General features: G+C 40.7%; 1 protein-coding gene across 3 annotated transcripts in view; it reads left to right on the plus strand.

The window, feature by feature from the left end:
* ENOX1 (ecto-NOX disulfide-thiol exchanger 1) overlaps positions 1–21,499 on the plus strand; it is a 581,569-nt gene that overhangs the window by 356,895 nt on the left and 203,175 nt on the right. For all 3 annotated transcript variants that reach the window (XM_046028124.1, XM_046028126.1, XM_046028125.1), the window contains 2 exons: positions 5,163–5,306; positions 6,383–6,520. In XM_046028124.1, the coding sequence (XP_045884080.1) occupies positions 5,163–5,306; positions 6,383–6,520 (282 nt within the window). The remainder of the gene's footprint in view (positions 1–5,162; positions 5,307–6,382; positions 6,521–21,499) is intronic.

The raw sequence follows: 21,499 nt of genomic DNA on the forward strand, positions 1-21,499 counted from the left end.
ATGACTCTTCTCCTGAATCATTGTAAGCGTGTTGTTTATAAGGGACATAGACATAAACAACTAATTTGAATATAAAGTCACAAATACTGGTATAAAGGTCCAGGGAGCTATAGGAGCATAGCGGGGGAGTACATATCTCCTTTGCCTTCTCTTTTAAAGAATAAACTACAAATTATGAACCGGGGAATGGCCTCTCTCCTGAGGGGCACAGTACTGCTGTCTATGTCAAATTGTGACACTATTGAGAAAAGGCCAGTGATTGTATGAACATATGAGTCACAGGTTAGATATTAAAGAAGACCTTTTTGATTTCATGGTTTTTCCAGAACGTGCTATAAGGTTCAGCCCTGCCTGAATTGCTCTTTGCTCAGTTCCAACCTCTGCCCAGAATCGTCTCCAAGAGGTGACTTTTCTCTCCATCACTGAGAAGGATCTTTGTATCCTTCTTTGATAGAATATTCCTACTTTACAATTCTCGCATTAGGAATTCTCCCATAAACTCTAATTCTTCATAAAATCCAGTTAAATCTAAACCTCTTCTTCTTCTTCGAAACCTTTTTATTCTCACTAATCAGGAGATATTGATCATTCATAACCAACATCCTGTATATTTAACAGACTTGAAAATGTTATCATGCCTTATCATGTGGTACCTTAAGTAATCTTCATTATCTGCTGCTCCCCTAAAGCACACCCAGAATTCCCAAAATAACTCCTTATCTAAGAATTAGGGAGTCATGTAGGCATTTCTGTCTAGAGTGGGGCAGGAAAATGCTTTCATACATTGTATACTTCCCAATGAGCCACCTAAAAATCTGCCTCGTCGTTTCTCTTTTCCAAAGTGCTTTTTTCCCCACTGGGGGCCACCAAGACCCCTTCTTTATTTCCCCTCAGTGTGCTTACCCTTGGGGTCCTCTCTTACCATGTTTTGCAAAGCAATTCCACTCTGCCTCAAAACTTGCAGAGGCCACTCATTTTCTAGATCAGTAAAACACTAAGACCCAGTATGTGGCAGGACCCATTCTCCTTAGAAGCCTAGTAACCCTCTACAGTAATTAGAATGTGTCCTTTGGGATCCTTTTGTATTTGAAGAAATAATAGAAGTTCACAAAACAGCTGAAAAGACATTAAGCTTTTCTAGTTGTTTCTCAGTGGGAGAATTGGTGTGAATTACTTAGTTTACCATTGCAGGAAGCAGAAATGTCTCCCTTATTATTCATAGACAGTTGCTTAAAAATCATGGAATTAATAAAGAAGCAACATCTCTTTAACAATATTCTGGGTTTTTTTTTAAACTAGGGAACATTTCTATAACCTCAAAAATATCCTACTGATTACAGGAACATCAAAATGAAATATTTTCTTCGTCGTGGAAAAGAAAAGTAGAACTTTGGATGGGAACGCATTTCTCTTTTTGCTATAACTATAAGCCATGGTAATGCTAATGAATAATTACTACAAAATAAGATTCACATGTCATATGAAATAAGTTTCTTTTGGAACCAACTCTTAAGAACACATTAATAAATATGATTTTCTCACTATAATTATTTTTCTACTGATGTAGGCATGAACCTGAGGACTTAACCTCAAACAAAATCATTCTTTTAAATTAGAAAGAGAATTTTCAAAACTTAATGCATCTCCATCCCATTTTATAGCAATCTATGCTTCGTGGATAGTTACAGATGGGTTTTATTATTCATAGCATGTTTGTGTCCTTGGGACCCGTAAAAGTTGGACCAGGTTAGCAAGAGCTGTGTTATTTACAGTGAGAGAAGCACGTGCCATTTGTTTGTTTGTTTGGCTGTTTTTGAGAGGGGGGAAGAAGAAAATAGTATTTGCATAGATTTGGTCAGTTTGAAAAATTAATTTGCCACATCGATAAATCCTGAGCTTAGAGCTTCTTAAACAGTTATGAAATTGAGTATGAGGTTTTGTACTTAAATATACCTTAATAAAGAACAGGTTAGATTTCAGCTGAACCCTGGACAAAGCTGCATTATTATCTTTGGCATTTTGTACCTCTGATTATTTTGTGGTGATCTCATTGCCCTAAAAACTGTAAATTCATACTACCAATTTCATAAAGGGCCATCAGTCTCCTGAAAGCTTTCATAGTTGCATAGACAGGAAAAAAACCTGGAGGAAAAAAAATCATACATCTTTTAAATCACATTATATTATTTTATAAAGGATTTGTAGAAAGTGAAACATTTTGCTACCATTTAGGTGTGGCATAGAAAACTAGGGCAATGCTTACTTTTAGAAATATCAAGTGTTACTCACTGTTTTAGAATTAATTGCATAATTATCCGGTAGAACAGTAAGATCCCAGGGTACCTTAATAGAAACACTACACTTCCAAATAAAATAATAATAATTAGCACCTACTATATTCCAAGTACTTTATTAGCTATAATTTTTTTTAACTCCCCACATCTCTGTGTGTAAATAAACACCATTAGCAATATTAATCTTTTCTATAGTTTAGAAATAAGAACGCTAAGGCAGAGAAATTGATTTGAATGATAAATTAGGCATTATGGCTTTGAGTCATCTAAAGAGGCAGGTATTCAATAGGAACAATAGATGTTAGTAGAGTATGAAAATCACTCTTGCCACTGTTCATAAATTACTGGGTAGTAATTAATTAAAAATATCATCTTTCGTCTGAGCATCAAGGAAATTAACATTTTTAAAAGAATTGCATGGCATCCTTGAGACTCTTGGATATGCCTAAGATGTTGTAGAACTTACTTTAGAGTTACCGTTCTGGGTAGATGGTAGCTACATGAAGTTGTATGACATTGAAACCATTGGATTGGTAGACTAAAGAATGTAACAAATGTCAGAGTCTCCTTAGGGAATAAGGTTTACAAACCACATCCTGCCAACAAAGCAATGAGGTTTTGTTTGTTTGTTTTTGTTTCACTGATGCAATCAATAAATACATGAATGAATGCATCCTTTTAGGATGGGCATGAAAGTGTGCGGAGGTGCTGTGGGCCCCCGGGACATTTGATGCCCCTTTGTAACACCATAACCACTAAAGAAAAAAAGTGCCATCGGAACAGACAGTTATGGAGCCATGGAAAGCTGACACCATCCCTAAAGTACTGTTGTAAAAAGACAAAGTGAAATATGGCTGGTCAGGTACGAGTTGTGAAGTCTACAAAGTAAAGGGATGTTCTCTGCTATAAAGTTCCAGAACCATAGACTCACTGGACAGAAAGCTGTGATTAATGCCCATCTGGGGAGAACCCAAGCTGGAGGGAAGCCAGCCAACTAAACTTCATTTGGGGAGATAAGTAAGACAAATAGTGACCTTGCCATGATCTGAAATGACTCTACGGCATGGCCAATCGAGCCAAAGAAGGAACAGTGTAGCCAGACTCTGCTGTGGTGATCTGAACTGGCTGAAGGTGGAGAGGGGAAAGTGCTTCGAAGTTTCCTCATAGAAATACAGCTGGTGTGTGGGTAGCCAAAGGGCACACATTTAGGTTAGCTGTGTCTTTATGTTACTGAGTTGAATTTCTATGGTGAGACGTCGTCCGATGGCATCCATTGCCCAAGATAATTGATTCACCATAGATAAACAAGTTCTCAATTCATTTGGGTAATAGAGTTTAATTGCAAGGTATAAAACATTTGTCCTGAGTCCAGTTTGCTCCCAAAGTTCAATTGTTTTCTACTGCCTGGTGATGGTTTGCCTTGCTGACAAACTAAGGAAAATCCCCACTATCTTGCATGCCTCTCTGGTCTCAGACTAGGGGTTTGTGGAGGCCATGGAAACAATTTGCTCATTTTATCCACCTATCCTTGAAGTATTGAAATCTGAGCTTCCATTTGAGCTAGAACTATACTCAGCAGGCAGTGAGTTTTCTTTGGCAGTATAGTGTTCAAAGGGATTACTGATTCTTCTACCTAAGAATCAAAGAAATAAAAGAGCATACCATAAAAGGGCCAAACTTTGCACAACTTTGCACAAACGGGCCATAACCTCTAATTCTACAGTAGCTATTGGCAGAAACATGGCTTAGGAAAATTTCTAGGGTTGCCTGGGTGGCTCATTCTGTTAGGCATCTGCCTTCAGCTCAGGTCATGATCCCAGGGTCCTGGAGTCAAGCCCCGCGTCAGGCTCTCTGCTCAGCGGAGAGCCTCCTTCTCCCTCTCCCTTGGTCTGCTGCTCTGCCTACTTGTCTATCTATCAAATAAATAAATATCTAAAATCTTAAAAAAAAATTTTAATTTATACCTAAATAGAAAGAAATATTTTTAAGGATGGAGAGAAGGTGTAGCATTTTATAAATAGTGTGCAATAAGGGCACCCTTTCCTTTGCAACTTTATTAAATGTATTGTTATTTGTTTTTATTAGAAAAGTGCTATGAAAAGTGTAATAAGAATACAGGTGTGTGTGTGTGTGTGTGTGTGTGTGTGTGTGTGTGTGTGTGTGTTGTGAGACTTTAGGGAAAATTCAGACCAAACCAACTATATAGCCTGTTCACTTTATCTCCATAGAACTAAAAGAAACAACTGCGTTTCCTTTGCTGCCCCAACATCCTCTCGCTCTTCTTTTATGCACCGCCTGCCATTCTTTCCTTTTGCCTTTCCTGACTATTGTAATTTGGGTGCACTCCTTTACCAGCCTCAAGGCAAAGAGCTTCATGCCTTTCTCTTCTCCTTTCTTGCTTTTTTCCCCTGTCTCTGAATACATTTCACAGATGACCGTCTTCCAAAATAACAACATCAATTAATTTTTTAACTTAAAAAAAAAAATCATCTTTAGCCCTGAGTCTTCCCTCTGCATTTATGTGGAGCATGTGGAAGAGGCTGTACCGGGACTGATAAGCCCTGTCTGTGATGTCTCTTCAGAAGGAGGCAAGGCCCTAGCCGCTCACTGGTGCCTGGGGCTGCCTATCCAGGCAGCGCAGCTCCCGGGGAACTGACAGCTGACCCCTGCACCAGGAGCTGTGAACCCAGGCAGGAGCGGGCTGCTGGAGCACGGGGAGTAGCCCCTGTGCTCGGCCCGTGCCCGTGACTCTGTGATGGGAACTTGCCCCTTGCCACTCTCTGTTTTTGCCTAAACAACGGTTCTCCCATCTAGGGCTCCCTCAGGTCCCCATCACGATCACTCATCACACTGCTTTCCCTTTTGCAGAATCCGATGACCTCCGTGGGGACCCTGCACTCAGCCATCAGAGCGCTCCTGCTGCCCAGGATGGTCCTACTTCAGTAGTAGATGCTGGTGGCCTTGAAAGCATCACCCGGTGTCCCCAGCAGCTTCCTCAGATGATGGCTGCAGGTAAATGTTGGGGGCAGCTGGCACAGGACACAAGGCCTTTTGATTTAGTGGAAAGCTGGCCTGACCATTAACTTGTGCGTTGACCCAGGAACCTGGGATCTTTAAAGAAACCAGGTCGTGGAGCTAGTGTACATTAAGAAGCATTCAGTCAAATGGCACATATTTTGTTGAGGGTTTGTTTTTTTTTTTAAACTCTGTGCTATTTGTTTTTAATATTATTTATTTGCTTGTTTTGCTGAAAGTCTGACCTTAGAAGAAATATTTTGAAAGACACTTTTAGGCAGACACCTGCATTTCCTTAACATTACGGAAAGAATACGTTACAAGGCAACACTAATGAATTCAGTCAGGACCAGCTTGGCTAGTTGACAACAGTTTCTAAAGATTCTAGTAATTAGTCAGAAGGTGTGCCTGCTCCAGAATCCTACTCAGAAGCAGATGATTGCATTTATTTTTAATCTACTAAGCCAATCGACTTGTTTTACCAAAGGAGTAAGCCTGCTTTGCCTCTCAACCTTGGAACTTAACTAGTGTTTTTTCACTGAGAGAAAGAAGCAGTTCTTCAGTATTATTTCATTTTGTTTTTCCAGGAGTCCTTTTTTTTTTTTTTTTAAGCTTTTTTAAAGATTTTATTTTATTTATTTATTTGACAGCGAGAGAGAGAGAGAGATCACAAGTAGGCAGAGAGGCAGGCAGAGAGAGAGAGGGAAGCAGGCTCCCTGCCGAGCAGAGAGCAGAGAGCCCGATGTGGGACTCGATCCCAGGACCCTGAGATCATGACCTGAGCCGAAGGCAGCGGTTTAACCCACTGAGCCACCCAGGCGCCCTCCAGGAGTCCTTTCTTAATGGCATGCTGTGGGTAATACAAACTACATGTCATTAAGTTTAGTCCCAGAATGTATTCGGAAACTCTTTATGTTTACATCTGGAGAAAACAGTGCCGTCGATTACAGCGCTTTATTTTTGTGTGGTTTGGGAATGTGCTAAATGAAGTCTCCCATCTCCAGAAACGTGCTCTCCTTTAAGACAAACACTCTCTCGCCTTGTTGACTGGAAGTCATTGTTTCTTCCCACAGCAGCTGATGGTTTGGGGAGTATAGCGATAGACACCACGCAGCTCAACATGTCCGTGACAGATCCCACAGCCTGGGCCACCGCCATGAATAACCTGGGCATGGTTCCCGTGGGGCTGCCTGGACAGCAGCTCGTGTCCGGTAAGCTTGGGCTTGAAGGGACTCGGCGGCGGTGCCAGAGGGTGGGGGTGAGAGGGGCCCGATCGTCTCCCTCACACGCAAGTGTTGAGCAGAGTCTGTGATTTATGATGGGGCCATGTTTGGCAGGTTGTGCTGGAGGTTCTTCTCCTCATCACCTCGCTCTCCTGCCGAAGAGCTATTCTCAGAAAAAGGCCATAGGCGGTGTGTAACCTTCATAGCATTGCAGTTTCGAGTTCACATTTTAAATTGCTGCTTAGAAGAGCTAACATTCGCTTTCTAATTCGCAAAACTCTTTCACATACATTATGCCATTTGATTCCACAGTCATCTTTTTGAAGCAAGTAGATATTGTTGTTTATTGATTGATTGAATGATTGACTAATGTTTCCATTTAAAAGACAGGGAAACAAAGGACAAGACTTTAGTTGGCTTTTCCAGCACTGAAGTAGCAGAACTAGAAACCCAACTCAATAGACTCTACATTTTTTTCCATCACACTTAGGAATCATAATAAAATGCATTAAATAAGGAAAGTGTTTAGAAATGTCACAAAGTGGGGGCGCCTGGGTGGCTCAGTGGGTTAAAGCCTCTGCCTTAGGCTCAGGTCATGATCCCAGGGTCCTGGGATCGAGCCCCACATCGGGCTCTCTGCTCTTCAGGGAGCCTGCTTCCTCCTCTCTCTCTGCCTGCCTCTCTGCCTAGTTGTGATTTCTCTCTGTCAAATAAATAAAATATTAAAAAAAAAAGAAATGTCACAAAGTGGAAGGCCAGTTAAAAGGTTTCATCCATCAATTTAATACATGTTTATTGAGGATTTTCCATGTGCCCTGTAAAAGTACATTGGGAAACAGAATAAATATATATATTTATTATTTATATTAAATATAAATTAATGTATATTTAAAGCCAACAAATTAAAATTAATTTTAATTAAAAATTTTAATTAATTTTTCAATCAAAAAATTTTTAATTAATAATTATATGTGTGTATGTTTGTGTGTCTGTGTATACATATATATATACACATTTGAGGACCATGTCTCCCTAAATAGCAAAACACAGCAAAAAAAAAAAAAAATTGCAACAAAATTAATATGTAGAACCAGGTGTTAAGTGGTGGTGCAGGCTAATAATGTAGTAATTTCCAGAAAGATGAATACTGTGGCTCTAAGAGAAGATATTATCAGGGAGGTAGGACTTGAACTGTCCAACAAGTTAAGTAAAATTAGCAGTATTCACTCACTCACTCATTGGTTCATTCAGCAAGTATTTATTGAGTTACTGTCCCTGTGCGGGATGAGGGGGTGGAGGAGTTCCAGCTGTAAATCAAGCAGGCGTGGTCCCTCCCTCCTGGAATTTGCAATGGAAAGGTAACAGTCAGTTATTATGTTTTGGTCATTGTTTTAATGTCACAAGAACAATTCACTTTTGTCCATTGAGTTAGATGAGGATAGATGGTACACATTAGGTAGAAACCAACAGCTTTTGGAGAGGTCATTTCTACACACACAGACTTGTATATTTTGTACTGAGTTGACCAAGCATCTGTTGGTTGGTTGGTTAGTTGTTGTAACTTTTTAATAATGTCCATAAATAGAAATTCTAAACTAGTTATAGTAAATTACATGTGTGTATACCTATAGGTATTTACATGTGGTTTATTTTTTCATATAATAAGATATAATATTTTCATATAATAAGAAAGAACATGAGAGAAGACAGGTAGGGGAAAGTGGGAAACAGAAAAAGGAAAGTCAAAGATTGAGTTACAGGGGTGCCTGGGTGTCTCAGTCAGTTAAGCATCACTGGGTTTTGGCTCAGATCTTGATCTCAGGATTCTGAGATCAAGGCCGCATTGGGCTCTGAGCTAAGTGGGGAGTTTGCTTAAAGATTCTCTTCCTCAGCCACTCTCCCAACTTGCAGGTTAGCGCACTCTCTCCTCCTCTCTCTGTAAAATTAAAAGACGAAAAATTAAGTTACAAAGCATTGTACTTAGGATATTTATAAAATTCTTCAAAATATTATAAAATTCACGTGGAAGGGAGGATTAGTCTGGTGCATGACATATATGTATGGACATAAGGGACATTTTCTATGGTTTGGACATGTGTTTATCCAGACCCCTTTTTCCTAAAGCTTAACCCAGACAGATACTTCTCTCTACTGACTTGAGAGCAAAGATTTGTATTTTTCCATCCAAATTTTCCCATTTGCCTAATTGAAATATTCATCTAGCAGAAATGACTCGTCTCCACCTCCCACTTCTCTCCAAAAATGTTGTGTGACTTCCAAAGTAAGCCTCAACCTCAATAATTCATTATTTTTTCTTATGATTTTGAGTCTTCTGACATTTTAACCATGACCAATTTATGATTTTCCCAGCAACTTACCATGAAAAGAATTACAGCCCTGCTCGTTATAGAAGATTTACCGTATCTACCCTGAATTATGTTCTCTATCTCCTGTATTAGCCAGCCTGCTTTAAACTGTTTTGAGCCTTTCAGGGTCTTCCTGGGTGCCCTTTCATCAGGTCCGCACTGCGTCAGTGGAACAGCACTTTGCTTTGTTTCCAGGGCTGCCCACTGACTCTGTCTCAGGGTTGGGACTGGTTTTATTTACTTTGTGTGTATGTATTCTCTTCCAGTCTTTTTTCCACCCAAATGGTTTAATCATATGAAATGCAAGCTATTCAGTGATGCATTTTTAGTAACACCTTTTCCTAAATTATTTTTCCATGTTATTGTTTTATGTTTAAGAAATTTAGTCCATTGAAGGAATCTCCTTTATTTAACCATGCTAGTGTTTCTGTGTAGAGTGTTTCCATTGCTTTACTCTTCCTAGCCAAGTTTCTTTGGAGAACTTAATCTCTTCAAGCATGTGGAAGCATTTTACCTTTCCTGAGAAATGATGATTGTATCTGTTTCATGGGATTGTTGTGAGATTTTAATATGATTACTTACATGCAAAAACTGCATAGTACCTAGGCCTAGTAAGCATTCATTAAATATTAACTTATTCCTTCCATTTTGCTCTTTAAAAAAATAATAATATTACATGAACATTTCCATGCATAGGGCTTTTCAGCAATTAGAATTATTGCCCTTGGATAGATTCCTCTGTCACAAGAAATGAATATTTTAAAATGAAATACTGGACAATTAATTTCCAAAATATATGTGTATTTAATATTTATTTACTAACTTGATATGTAAAGATGGCATCCTATTATTTGATCTTAAATTCTTTAATAACTACCCTTTGTAAATTATTTACTTTCCCTCTCTATCTTCTATTCCTGTTTCCTCTTTTGTAAATAGATGATTTTCACACCATATCCATTTATCACACAGAATTCTTGGTGGAGAATTTTTGTTTGTTTTTTTTTTGTTTGTTTTGTTTTGTTTTTGGTCATTAACAATTAAGCATTTTAATCTTGGAATTCTGTCTCCTAAAAGATACTTATCTAGTCTGTTTTTGGCCCCTTAATGCAGTTTGTTTGTTTGTTTGTTTGTTTGTTTGTTTTAAATAGGTTTAACTTTCCCTTGATGAGTTCTTTATTGCATTTCTAACTACAGAAATGCCTGGCCCAGGCTGGAAGTTGATAGGTATTCCCAATTTTCTGTGTCTTCATTGGTTTACTTCTTTCTTTGATCAGACCTTCCGTTATGTGTATTTTTTTTTCTGTTATGTGTATTTTAATCTACTTGTGAAGTAGCTGCTCTGTACTACTGATCTGTGTTTGTCCAAGCACCACATTGTTTCAGCTCTGAGAGCTCGATCGAGTATTTATATGACCTACCTTGTGCTCTTGTTACCGTACCCCATTCCTTTCCTGCTCATTCCTTTCCACACCGCTACAGCCAGAGCTCGTCGCACAGTCCACTTGGGGACACCTCTGAAAGTGTTCAGCGTGTGAGACAGAATGTGAAACACAGGCCCCACAGTCTCAGAAGGGGCTTAAAGATGATTTAGTGTGGCCTCCCTCCCAAGACATCTCAGCTAAACTGTCTCTGACAGGATTATGGAGACACTGGATTTTATGAGCACCTGGCCTTCTCCCAAAGTTTCTGATATTTCTAAATGAGCAACCCGTCTTCCCATATTGGTTAAAACTAAATTGATACCCAGTCATGCCTTACTATTCCTTGTGCTTATTGAGGAACTAAGATTATCAGCAAAGGAAGGCACACCTTTTTTCGTGTCCTCTGATTTTATCAGAAGGGTTTCCTAGGAGATCAGATCACTTACCGTCGTTGTCTCATCGTGCCTTTCTAATGTGCTGTTGTGACTCCCATAGCGACCCCTTCTCCATTTTCCTTTCCTCTGTCATTCCTCTCATGGGCCCACCATAATTCCATCCCCTCTCAGGAACTTCCCTACTTACCCTCTTCTTACCAAGTGCTGCTTCAGATCATTGCATTGAATTGGTTTCTTTGGTCCAGAACATACCATTATGTTGTTTTATCCCAGCCTTAAATCCCCTACTTCAGTGTCTCGGTTTATGTATAACGTAACGTTTACCTCCCTGTGTTATTGTTTCATGTTTATTTTATTCCCCATACTTTTCGTTTTGTGAAATTTCTCATTTTTGTGCATTTCAATACTTTGTGCGTTGATAGAGATCTAGATTTTTCTAAAGTGAAAAGATTTCTAAAGATAGAGATTTTAGATTTTTCTAAAGTGATCTGTTAGAACATCGGTGCCACACGGCTGTTAGGTAGAGCGGATGTCCTGCAAGTATTTACCTGGCCCAAAAAGCCATGGCAAATTCAGGGCTTAAAGCAGATAGGTTGTTTTCTTTGTGAGTTTCCTTAAAGCCTTTACTATCCTAATGTGCAAAGTACAGTTTCAAAGAGTAGTATCTAATATATAGGCTTCCCAAAACTTAATTTAGCTTTAAAAAAAAAACAACGAGACACTCTCATGTCTCTCTCATGAGACACTAGACTAGCCACGTAACCCAGATTTTTCGCATCAGCTGGGGAGAGCCTTTCCCACTATCGTCCTTCTCTCTATGCCATTTATGATCTCTGCCTATGATCTGGTTTACAGTTTTGTTTATGTTTTCACCGAACAGTGTTACTACCTACTCTCCAGTTGCAAAATAATTCACTTGTTGGACAGGAGTTTCCCTGAAGCCTTCTTCCCAGTTTTCTATGCTGCGCGTCACTTTCCAGGAGCCCCCACCACGGGTGTCATCAGCCGAAATTCCGAACCTCAGATCGTGAGCTTTGACACCATCTGTGGGGGCAGCTGCTCCCTTCCTATCCACCCTGGCTTCTTCTCCAAAGTTATAATCATCAACTGGAAGAGTCAAAAAAAGTGGCAGCTGCGACCCCAGGTTTTAAGTTTTTTCCCTGGGCCTGCATGGGAATTGGTAGTACTTCCTGGATATTCTCTGGCCATGAGATTATACCTTGCTTGTCTCTGAACTTTTTGAAGTTTTCCTTCCTAATTTCAAATTCTTTCAGTGAGATAAAAACCGAAAACAAAAGAGGACTCTGAGCAGCATCTTTTAAAGAGCCTGGCTACTATATACCAGCTCTCTGTGTCCCCACAATCACGCCCGGGTCAGGGGGTGTCACCACTCATCTGTGAAGGGACTAAAGAAAGGAAGTTTGCCAGTTTGAATGTTATTTTTGTTCAAGAAAACCAGTATATGGGACAGTTTGTCATCAGACGGGCCGTCTGAATGCCTGTCCTTAGCTGTTACTGACTTTGATTGACATACCTCAAATTTCTTGGCATGCCATTTGTTGTTTTTCAAATACGTGTTCCAAAAAGGCACCCCACTTCCCAGTTAGCTGCAGAAACACTGTCTACAAGGTAGTGTCACCGGTCTTATCAGGGATTAACTTGGAGCCAATAAAAGAGGTCTTCCCTCTTACAAGGATCTGTGAACACTCAGAATTGTCCCTCAGTTCACACCTTGCTGCTGCTTCTTCAGAAGCTCTAGTGTTTCACCATCATTGCTTCCATTTCTGCCACTCTGAGATGAGAGACGAGCTTTGGAACTAATGGGGAGGCCGGGATGGGCCACAGCCTCCTCTCTATCCTCTCCTTCTCTTCTTCCACTCACTCAGGCTTCCATTCATTTTCATTCCTCTCCGCCTGCTCCAAAGATTTTTTCTCGTTTCCTCCTCGGGTTGTTTAATCCTCCCAGGAACACCTTGATCCTCTTTAATATGCTCAGATATGAGAAGGCATGTGCTAAATCCTTTCATCTCCTGGAGCATCGCTCTTAACTGGGATTTATTGAGCCAGACATTGTGCCGAATGCTGGGAATACGAGACGTAGGCCTTTGGGAGCCTAGCGGGAGAAACAGAGAAGAGTAAATAAGCTAATACAAGTCAACATGATGAGTGGTTCTGCCACTAGCAGATAAAGGGGGCTACAGGATGTCACCAGAGAGTGTTAAGCAGGGAGTAGCGTGATTAAAGTTGCGTTTTTACAGAGAACTTTTGTAAGTCCTGCAGAGAATAGATGGAGAGTGGAAAGGTAGGTGGCAGGGAGGTCGGACGGAGGACTGTAGCAGTTACTCAGATAAGAGATAATGACGGCAATCAATAATAATCATGGCAGTGGAGATGGAGAGAACTGAAGGGCCCCAGGAGACGTTTAACTCTAGAAACAAGAGGAACTCATGACCAAGTCCTCATAGAATGTAAAGGGAGTGAGGAATCAGCCGTGACTCCTGGGTGTCTAGCTTCAGAGATTGTGTAAATGCTGGGGTCATTTGCTGTGATGGAGAAGGCTGGAAGAGAAGTGGTAGGGGAAGATGGTAAGATTCTTTTTGCATGTGTTGAGTTTGAAGAACTGTCAGATCTAAGGGTCTAGGGTTCATGAGAGAAGGGGCAGTGGGGATGTGCCTTCTGCAGTCCTGGTCCATGGATGGTCACTGACTCCCTTCTCTCCCCAGGCTTGCTTTTGCTGTGCAATTCTAAATAAGCCCTCAGGGGCTCAGACAAGTGTTAGTCTGACCCCAAACTGAGTCTCTAAATCTCTGCTTCATCTGTTTCCTCTCCTGACCCTCTGGATTCCTGCCCATCAGTGGGCTCCAAGGTCTGGAAAGAAAGAAGCAGTCAGAGATTTAAAAACACAATAAGCTAAGAATCTATGCCTGAAACCATCCCATCAGCTTACAGAGACGCTCAGATGGGCTTTCTGTCGGTAAACCATCCCACATATTTGTTTCTAAGATGAAAGTAACACTCCAACCAGCAGGCTTCCTTTCTTTAGCCCCTTCCCATGTTAACGGTGGCCCTCTCTGACCACAGACGTGATGAAGGGGATCCAGACAGCCTGGTGCACAGGGGCCGGGCTCTCGAAAGGATGATGCGCAGAGTCTTGTTTAGTTTTTATTTTCCATCTTGCTGAAAGATTTTTCATTATCAAATGTCAGAAAACAAAGAGGCCCTCAACTTGTGTTTCACAATTTATGCCCCTGATTTCATGTATTCTTGACAGCTCAGTTACACATCCCACAGTTACTTACCCTTTTCTCCCCAGGACATTAGGACAGTACATCGGTATATTCATTCATTCTCCACAGTGTTACAGAAGGTTCAAAAATGTACAACATATTGTACAAGCCCCTAGAGAAACAGCAGTTTGCACGACAGACAGGTGACCCTCCTGTGCAGCATTCATATTTCTAAAGAAGCAGATGTTGTTCAAACAACTGTGTAAGGGATTGTTTCATTACAACAGTGAAATGTTACAAAAGCGCGATGGGGAGCCCAGCTTGGCTTGGAGGTATTGGAGGGGGTGTGCAGAGAAGTTGCTCTGAAGAAGGAATATTTATTTGGGCCAAGCACCCAAGGATGAATGAGAGTTTACAGGTAGCGGGAGGAAAGAACAGGAAGAGAAGGGGGATCTGGGAAGATGAGAAATTCTAGAAGTATAAAATGCACCATGCAAAGGCCTGAAGCAGGAGGAGTTTGGCCACTGCAAGGATGTGAACGTGGGATGATGTATGCCGGTAGGAGGGGGTGACTGAGATGGGGCGGGGTTGGCAGGTTGGCTGGCAAAAGAGGTGTCTAGCATATATCCAGAAGGCGGCTGGGAGTCCAGAAAACTAGCCAGGTAGATAGCCTGGTTATAACCCAGTTGAGCACCTCCCATGCATCTGGCATTGCTGTAGGCGCTGGGGGTACATGTGGCTGTCCTCCCGGAGCTCTCATCCCAGTGCTCCATACATGACGTGTGCGTCTACAGTATTTCTGGAGATGAGAGAATTTGTAGAAAGTTGTTTCCAAAAAATATTTGCTGCTTCCTGTACTGTGTGCTATATAAAGTAATTGGCATCACTTAAAACAAATCAAGGCTTGTCCTCGAATAACTCTCCACAAGTAACAACAACCTGTATCCTTGTTGGCTAGAGATGTTATAAAATGAAAACCATTTTCAGATGCTTGCCTAACGTGATCTAGTCATTTGAAATACAGTCATTTTTCCCTTCCATGCAACGAAGTACATGAATTTATTTGCTTTGTAGATTGACTTCTGAATTATGAATGTGTAATTTTGTTCTTCCTGTGTAGGCCACAACAAATGTATTTTTTTTTAATATTTATTTGACAGACAGAGATCTCAAGTAGGCAGAGACGTAGACAGAGAGAGAGGGAAGCAGGCTTCTCGCTGAGCAGAGAGCCCGATGCGGGGCTCGATCCCAGGACCCTGGGACCATGACCTGAGCCGAAAGCAGAGGCTTTAACCCACTGAGCCACCCAGGTGCCCCAACAAATGTATTTTTAAACAATTTTATACTAGTTCCATCTCTTGATTAGCCTTGTCTTTACTTGGTCTGTCGTACTCTTGTGTATGTGCCAATCAACTTACCCAGCTAGCCTTTTGAACTACATTGGTCACTTTCTTACTCACTAGACTAAAATTAGAAAAAATATTTTGAAATAACTGAATGTACTTACATATATATCAATAAATTAAACGTATGCATATTACATACAAGTATGTAATGTGTATATATGCATATACATAACAAACACACACATTCTCTGATTTTCTTGGTTTCCTTTTCTTCCGCTGGAATAGAGAAACTTTGGTATCTTTAACAGCAACAGGAGCTAAAGGGAAATATTTGCATTACATAATGGAAAATTGATTGTATGCTGCCCCCTTAGTAGACATTTTTTTTTTTTTTTTTTTTTTTTTTTACCGAATGGCTTTACCTCTCTTTTTTTTTTTTTTTTTTTAATATTTTATTTATTTGACAGAGAGAAATCACAACTAGGCAGAGAGGCAGGCAGAGAGAGAGAGAGGAGGAAGCAGGCTCCCCCAGAGCAGAGAGTCTGATGTGGGGCTCGATCCCAGGACCCTGGGATCATGACCTGAGCCGAAGGCAGAGGCTTTAACCCACTGAGCCACCCAGGTGCCCCCTTAGTAGACATTCTAATGCAACTGGAAACAGGAAGAAAAATCAAACTTAAATTCCTATTTTAAAATTAATTTATATGTTCCTATCCAGTGTGCGCACGTGCGTGTGCGCACATACACACACATCACCATATATTGGATTTTTGTTTTGAGTTAATGTCAAGGCCTTTTATGTGTCAATATGGAGTAATTCTGTAGTGACTTCTCCTCAACTATATCTTGTTTCCTCTTATTTCCTTTTACTGTTCTGCAGCCTTATCATTTACTGTGTGTTACATACCACATTGTTGAGTGGTATATATATTGCATTGTGCATTTATATAATTGGGCTATCATTTATATAATAGACTGTGCTACGCTGTACATTTATATGGGCAAGAACCACATCTAGTTCATCTTTGTGTTTCCTCTATCATCAAACACAGAGCCAGGGGCTCTGTAACCAAACTGTGGAGCAAAAGTATGGTTTGATTCATTTATGTAAATAACTCCATAAAGATGTGTAAATTTTGCAAAAGTCACTTTTTCCTGGCCTTTACACTGTTCTAAAGTATAACTTTCATGTTTTTAATCATGGTCAGATATGAAGGGGAGCTACAACCATCAACTCCCTTATTTGACATCTGTGATTTATTTCTCCCGTAATTGAGCATTATCTTCCCCATTATTTCTTTTTTCTTCTTTTTAAAGACTGTGTCTTCCCTATCTCTCCTTATCATGTGTATATTTTCATTTACCGTCTTGTACACATGGAGTATATAATAGCTGTTCTAGTGCACTTATCTGCTAATTCTGTTTTCTGCAAGGTTTCTAAGTGTCTTTCTATTGGTCCTCATGATGGGTCATATTTTTCTTCTTCTTTGCATGCCTAGTAATTTTTTATTGGATGCCAGACATTGTGAATTTTGCAATGTGAGGGGATGAACTATTATTATTATTATTATTGGTTTCCCTTTAACTGTTTTTGAGATCTGTTCCGGGATGCCATTAAATTCCTTAGAAACAGTTGAATTCTTTCAAGACTTGCTTTTATGCCCGGATAGGTGGATCGGCAGCCTTTCAATAGACTAGAAATAATTCTGTCCCACTTCTGAGGCAGGACAGTTCTATAAATTGCAAAGTAGTATATTGCAAAGTTTCTCCTCTCTGGATATGGAAAATTCAATCTGTCTTCAGTCCTTCTGTAAGCTTCAGAAACAGTTCCACCTGCTCCTTTCCCATGGTCTTTGCCTCAGCCTTGGTACGTCCTTCACATACCTGATCTCAGCCAAAGACTTGAAGGGAACCCTCTGAAGATTTTCAGAGCTAGCTCTCTGGTCAGCACCTTCCTCTGCAGGGCTCTTCCCTGTTGTTTGCAAGTGATGTGACCTCCTGAACACTGAACTAAGGTACTTCTCAGACTCTGTTTGAGTTTCTTTCTTGGGTTAACTCTGAGAAACTTTCTAGACAGTAGACTGGAACAATCACAGCTTTTACTTACCTGTCTCCCCTCTCTCAATTATCACTGTTCTGTACTTTGTCTTGTCCAGTGCCCAGAAACTGTCGTTTCTTGTACTTTGTCTGACTTTTAAGTTGCTTGAGGCAGGAGGATAAATTCTCTCCTTGTTACTTCTTCATAGCTGGCGGCAGAAGTTTTCAGACAAAGTCTTTTAAAAAAAATGTGTGTGTTCTTTAGGGACATAAACAGTATAAATCCAAGGCTATGGTGTAAGTGACTTGTTTTAGGAATGCTAAAAAAGGGGATAATAAACCCACCAACTACTGAGCACATAATATGTACCAAGCACTCTAAATATCACTTCATTTAATCTTCTGCTAGCAAAATTTATTAACCCTGAGTTTGAGGGATGTTAATTAACTTACCCAAAGTTATTCAGGTGGACAGAGGGAGTGCTGGAGTTGAATCCTAGTCTGTGTACCTAATCTGTTTCTACTATGTGAAGATTTAGAGGAAAATGACTGAAGCAAAGCCTAGATTTTTGACTCAGGGCTGCCCTATCTTCACATTTTTATTTTTTTTAAAGAGTTATTTATTTATTTTATATATAGAGAGAGTGTTCACACAAGAGAGAAGGTAAGCAGGAGTGGGGGGTGGGAAGAATAGTATCTGTAATAGAAGAATTCTTTTCCCTGGAAACGGATGAGCTGTCTCTGCAAGGGGCAGATGGTGGCGTTAGTGCCTGAGGTCCTGGGTTTGAGTCTAGGCTCTTTTCCTTGGGCAAGTCACATTTAACTTCCCTGAGTTTGTTTGTCTATAAAGAGGGATGGAATGGTATCAACATCAGAGAATTGTAGCAGCTTCCAGAATCTGGTGATGTAAGGTATGGGACATATTGGAGGGATCCAGATGGGTTAGATTCCTTGCTCCTTAAAGGAACAAGGAACTGGACAGCAGTTAGGGAAGAGCAGGGTAGGGGAGAAGAACGCCCTTGGATGACTGAATTTTAATGGATTAAAGGAGGAAGACTTGGCTCCAGTGGAGGGGAAAAAAATGGTCCCCATGTTCTGACTTTTCAAATCCTGTCCTAGGAGCAGTGACAACCTCTTTCCTCTACAAGCCATGTGAAGGCTCCCACATGCCCCAGAACACAACCACAAATTGTAGCTCTAAGATAGTATTACTCAGAGGATTTTCCACTGATCTCCTGTGTCAGTATTTCCTGGACTATAGATTTCTGGCCAATTTCAGCTATCTGGAACATGAGGCCCTGGAAACTACAAATGAAAATCTGAGAATACAGCTGTTTGAAGCACTTCAGGGTCTAGGCTAGTGGGAAAAGGAGAAACAAGACAAAACAACTTCTTTTGGCCTAGAAATAGGCGGTGAAACTTGTTTGATGCTACATTTCTGTGGTCTCTTAACTCTAATGCAATTTTACAACTGAAATTTTTTTGTAAAAGTCGCCAAGACTAAAAGTACCTAAACGGAACCTGCTGATGCAAATTTAAAAGTCCTATATTGAGTAACCACTATGCTCAAGCACGTGTATAATCTCATTTAATCAGGTTTTAGCTTGCAAAAGCTTTCTTGGGCATGGAAACACACATCCTTGGACTATAATAAACTGTATTTTCCTCTTTGTCGAGGGCATTTGCTTCTGAGCATAGGAGTCACAGTTTTGACCTTGAAGTTTTACGTCAGAAAGTTTATGCCTGTGAGACAAAGGGATACTTTATTCTAAAGGGGAAGGAGAAATACTATTGTCTTCAAGTTTACTACATGTTCCAACCATGAGGGCATCTTTAAAGAAATATCCCTCCCCTCCCTGGATGGGACTCTTGTGACCTCCATCAGTTAATGCCTCCTAGTCATTTATTCTATCTCAGCAGGAAAAATAGGCCTCAGCGCTCTAATGTGAGGCAACTAAAGTCTCCACAGGGGACCCTCGCACAGAGTGAATCATTGCTGACGAGGTTCTAACCAGAGACATTTTTATGAGCTGTGCAATCACTCAAAAATGCTCATTTTATATTTTCAAAACTCAGTGGCCTCTATCTTGGAAATCATGTATTTGAGAACATCTTTTTGAATTTGTTCATCCCCAGCTGTGAGAAAATACTGCCTAGTCACGGGTAGGAAAAAAGCAATTTAAAGAAATAATAGAGGAAGACGATGATTTCATCCTTGCCTGGATCTCTATGTCATCCTTGTCAGGACTGAGCCAGGGGAGAGGACAGACATAGGCTCTGCATGGGAAAAGGAGGGGAGCCCAGGGCGCAGCAGGCCGTGACTGGCTGGAGAAGACCAAGATGGGCATTCAGGGGCAGAAAAAGCAACCAGGATCCTCTGGGAAATAGAGTGCCAGGGCCCTGAAAACATGGTGTTACTCTTCCTCTCTTCTGTCCCGTGCTGGTTAGGCAACCATGGGCCAGTCCCACGGATTTTGAGAGACTTGTTATCCCCACCTGTCAAAGGAGGGGATCCGGGCATCCTTAATGCTCTGAAATCCCATGCTTTAGGAAAATCTCCCAAAATCAAGAGCATAAGATATTAATATGCACAATGCTAGAGTGACGAGCATCCAGTTAATATCTCGAGGAAATAAAGCAAGACAACTTTTAACAGGAACCACAGGAAGAGTATCTCTATAATTAAGGTAATCTTTTTTGGTGGTGGTGGTGTTTTTTGTTTGTTTGCGTATTCTTTAATGGATCTGGAGAGCGCCTACAGAGTTAATCACACAGACAACCCCTTGAATAATGTAGGAGAATCATTGTAAGGAACTTCAATATTTCTAGTCTTTGAAGAAACAAGGTGCAAGAGAGGGGAGGATGTACTCCTAGCAGTTTCATGGCCTTTGACATAGCCGTGGTGACCACTGAATAGCCGGTAACTGAAGGCAGACACGAAGATGAGGAGGAATGGACATTCTCTTCAATTGGAGCGTCTCCAGCAGGCCTAGGAAGTGTGTGAGGTGCCTCTTATCAGGCATTTTCCTCTCAGTGGAAGGGCATGGCTAAAGACCACCTGAAATCTGAAATGAGTGGTCTTGTTTGTTTTGTCTTGCTAATCTGATCTATGAATTTGTAGTTCTTTGCAGAAAACTGGGGGATTTTGTAAAAATATGAGTAAGAAGGAATCAGAAATGTGCACTTTCTCACCTACCTTTCTCTTTGCAAAGCCATCGCTGTCCTCGGGAGCGTGTGCTCGAACCGAGGAAGAGCCCATGTGGCATCTGTGCCATGCTTTGTTCAGTCTGTGTGTGATGGATCCCTCTTGGAATGAGTAAATGAAGTATTCTGTTTTAACTGGCCTCCTACTGGGCTCCATGCTTGGGAAGGAAAAGTAAATAAGGCCAAGCTCATTCCAATCGTGTTAATGAGAACCTGGAAATAAGACTAGGAGCAAAATAACTGAAATGAGGATAATTTAAAATGTATTGTAATATGGTGGCCACCGGATGGGAAGGAAGATGATAGCACCAACTCAGTCGAAAGAAGATTCCAGAGTTAGAAAGGATTTAAATAGTAATATATCATCCTGGTATTTAGTGCTTCATTATCTGAGAGACTTCAGATATAATACTTCTTTTTGGCTGTAACACTTTGCTCTGCAGTGGCCGATGTGTCTCATACTACTCCTGAACTGGGGGCAGACATTGCTAACATGATTGTCAGCGCCCTTTTTCCTGCTGAAGGGAGATGTGTCCTTATGTCCCAGCATAGCTCTCCAAGCAGCCAACACCAGTGTAAACATGGAGTCCTTCTGCGAACACTGGATCTTTCATTTTATGGATGAGGAGCTAGAGGTCCAGAGAAGGTTTAGTGAAGTTCTACAGGACAGTTTACCCTGACTATTCTCACCACTGTTGATTGGCTTGAGAGGAGCACCTCAGGGACTCTCGCCCGTTCCCTTCCGTGTGCGATGAAGAGCATGCCAGGTTTGGGAGGGCCCTCGTACTTTTCACTGAATGAAATTGACTGGTTATAAGGAAAAACAGGGAAGGTCTAACCTTGGCTGCTTATGCGGAAGATTTAATGGGAAGACTTAATGGTTTTCATCATTTACTATAACAATTGTGTGTATTTAAAGGAAAAGACTATTAATAATTTCATATGACAACTGAGATATGGATGAAATT

This window comes from Meles meles, chromosome 14 (genome assembly GCF_922984935.1).
Source record: "Meles meles chromosome 14, mMelMel3.1 paternal haplotype, whole genome shotgun sequence".
Taxonomy (NCBI): domain Eukaryota; kingdom Metazoa; phylum Chordata; class Mammalia; order Carnivora; family Mustelidae; genus Meles; species Meles meles.